Source organism: Rhagoletis zephyria, unplaced genomic scaffold (genome assembly GCF_001687245.7).
Source record: "Rhagoletis zephyria isolate East Lansing unplaced genomic scaffold, Rhagoletis_zephyria_1.1 Rzeph_scaffold_36083, whole genome shotgun sequence".
NCBI classification, from domain to species: domain Eukaryota; kingdom Metazoa; phylum Arthropoda; class Insecta; order Diptera; family Tephritidae; genus Rhagoletis; species Rhagoletis zephyria.
Window position 1 is genome coordinate 1 of NW_016193138.1, and position 3,329 is coordinate 3,329.

The 3,329-nt window shown below is 42.7% G+C and overlaps 1 protein-coding gene across 1 annotated transcript; it reads left to right on the plus strand.

The window, feature by feature from the left end:
- Window positions 1-2,865: 2,865 nt before the first annotated feature.
- On the plus strand, window positions 2,866-3,315 carry LOC108354456 (nucleolar protein 12-like; the record flags this gene model as incomplete). The annotated part of the gene is made up of 1 exon (XM_017605641.1): window positions 2,866-3,315. A coding segment is annotated over one exon (450 nt), but the record flags the coding sequence as incomplete, so codon positions are not given.
- Between the last annotated feature and the right edge of the window lie 14 nt (window positions 3,316-3,329).

Genomic DNA, 3,329 nt, shown 5'->3' on the forward strand with positions numbered 1-3,329 from the left:
CACAAACACATCGCAAGACGAAGAAGAAGAAGAGAAACCCCTCCAAGATAGGCTTGTGCACACATCTTTTCTCTGAAGGCACTTTTTGCGTGGTGTGTACCGAGACTGGCCTTAAAATCTCCTTGGAAAGTGAGGAGAAAGTGAGGAGGTGGGTGAAGCCAACCAGGCAAACACACCGAGATTGTCTGAAGAGAAAGAGAAAGAGGCTTACCAAAGAATTAGGAAACGAGAGAGAGAAAAAGAAAGAAAATGTCAGCAGAGTAAATTGCGTTGGCCTTGGCAGCCGTCGATGCCAGCCACTAAATCAATACACCCTTCTTTTTGGGCCTTTTTCGTTTGGGTATTCTCTCTCTCTCTCTCTCTCTCTTTTTCTCTCTCTCTCCTTTTTGGATACTGTTTCTCTGTACCGCCAGCAGTGCCCAAAAGTGCTACTGTGGCTGGCCCCCTGTTTGCTACTTCTGCCCTTTGCCACTATTATCTGATGGCGGAGATGAGATTGCTGAGCAGAGATTCTGGCAAACGGGTGAAATTCTGATTCTTCTTCTTCTTGGTTAGTGTGATCTAGGCGTTTTCACGCCAGCACTCTCTTTCATTCATTCAATTCATTTTCCATCTCTTACCACCTGATAATTTTTTTTATTTTTTTTGCGACCAGTTCAGATCAACCACCAAAACAAAAATCTCATCATGTACGCCAGCAGCAGCAGCAGCTACCTTGTGTGGAATGTTTTCGTAGACGATCTACCTGACTGCGTAGTCGTTACCATCGTCGTCGTGTTTGTCATTGAACTCGCTAATGAGCGGCTGATATGAACTTTGCTCTTTGAAAAACATAACCTGGCAAGCCTTAAAAACTACACAACATCAAATAAACAGATAGCAAGCAACTAGAAAAAAAAGAAGAAGATGAGTGAGTGTGAGAAGAGGTTTTTAGTTTTTTTAACCAGGCAATTAGTTATCAAAACATTTGCTCCAACTGTGTTGTTGTTAATTGCAGCCAACGACTGACTCACTCACTACGACGGTGTCTGCAGTGTGCCCACACAACGTCAACAACAAATGCTGACAAAAAAGAGATTGAATTGGTATTTGTGATTGTTCTTTGTGATTAATACCTCTCTCCAAACCTGATCATATCAACTGATGGTGCTCAACTATTATTTTGAAGTTTTAAGTTTACACTATTGAGTTTTGCATTTTGAAAAGTTTAACTTACAAGCAACACACAGTTATCTCATCATTAAGATTTACTTTTGGATTACTCAACAACAAGCATCAAAACGTAAGATTTTTTGACAATTCTGTACCGGTTTAGTAGTTGATCGCTGAAAAGCTCAATTTACTTGCAGTTTTGATAAACAAACAGTATTTTACTCAAAATAGTAACTTTTTTTCTTGCATACGGTTATCAACTTTTAGGCATGTTTGTAAATGACTGTAATTTTACAGTTATGCCCACTTGAATTCTCTAGCTTTGAAGTGCTTTCTGCGTAAAACTTAAAATTTTTTTCATTAAACTTAAATAGTTTGCCTTTTCATTACCTTTTTTCTCATTTTCTTCCTTTTTGTCTGTTTCAAGCTGCGTTCAGTGACTTATTATAATTAGTCCTTGAAACACAAGTACTCTATTTTTTAGCTTTAACACAACCAATTTACAATTTGCCTTTGCAGCACTTCCACTTAACTTTCCATGCGCTCATTCAACAACACAACAGTCAAACTAATTTAGGTGACGGAGAAAAAAATTACAGAATTTTTCTCAGAACTTTAAGCTTTCCTTTGTTTGCTTTGCTTTGCTTTGCTTTGCTTTGCTTTGCGTTTTGTCCCACTCAACAAGCCACTCAACTTCATTTAAAATTAAAAATTACACAGAACAGGAAAAAAAAGTTTAGTAAACAGCGCAAAAAATAGCCATGATTAAACAATGAAAATTTTGATTAAATTTCAAAATGAGTTCTTCAAAAGACAGTCAAACAAATTTGGTACACTGAACTAGGCAAGGCTAGAAAACTTAATTCTTCAGCTCAAAAGTACTTTTTCACATTTTAACTTTTTGTTTCATTTTTATTTTTCCACCAAAGATGGCAGCCCAGCACTGGCCAGGACGAAATTCAACAAAAACTCCTCTTCGACGAGCGGCCAGCCTGCCCAATCTAGCGAATACTAAAGTAGAAAACATTTCAGCTGATAAGGTTTCAATGGATGATAATGAAGTAGCCGGTGCTAAAAGAGGCCACCAGTCTGCCGTCGCTGTTGATAAGCATTACAGTGGCCATGTGCAGCAGCAGCAGCAGCAGCATCTTCAGGAGCGGTACTGCGAACTCTGCTCCCGCCTCTTTCCCACCGTGGCCGAGCTGATCAGCCACCAGCTGCGCCGAGGTCACCAGTACGGCTGTGCCCACTGTGGGCGCTGGTTCGAACGCTTTGGGCAGCTTCGAGAGCACCAGCTGGGGGAGATTGACGAGCAGAAGAAGGAGAAGAAGAAAAAGGAAGCTGAAAATGAAAGTAAAGANGCTCTGCTCCCGCCTCTTTCCCACCGTGGCCGAGCTGATCAGCCACCAGCTGAGCCGAGGTCACCAGTACGGCTGCGGCCACTGTGGGCGCTGGTTCGAACGCTTTGGGCAGCTTCGAGAGCACCAGCTGGGGGAGATTGACGAGCAGAAGAAGGAGAAGAAGAAAAAGGAAGCTGAAAATGAAAGTAAAGAAGGCTACAAAAGTGCACTACACTTTTGCTGTGAAAACTGCTACGCTGAGGCTGCAAAGCAGGAATTGATCTTCAAGAGCAGCAACAGCAGCAGCGAACAGATTCAAACCATTTCCCATCACTCCTATGAGCGACACACTTCGACTCACTATCACTTTCAGCACCTGGGGGAGTACCTCTTTCACGAGTACCACCACTACCACCGCAATGAGCGCCTCTACGTGAAGGTGGAACGCTGGAAGGTGACCAAAAGCAGTTGTGAAGATAGTAATGAAGAGGAAAAGGAGGATAAGGAGAAAGAAGAAAAAGATGAGGAAACGGAAGTGGCGGCTGAGGAAACCAAAACCGACAAGGATGATGATGATGATGATGATATGGAGCTGAGCGAGAGCGAGAAGGAGCTCAAAATTCAGTCTTTAGGCGCCCTTATAGCTCGAAAGGAAGTCGAGTTGCTGGAGCTGATGCAGCGAAAGCTGAAGTGGTTCGAGGAAAACGCCTCCGAGCTGCTTGACAAAATAAAGGCCTGGGAAGAGGCAAATCAGGATAACATTGACAATAATAGCGACAATGACAACACTGAGGAGCAGCAGCAGCAGCAGTCATCGCAACCTGCCACGCCCACACC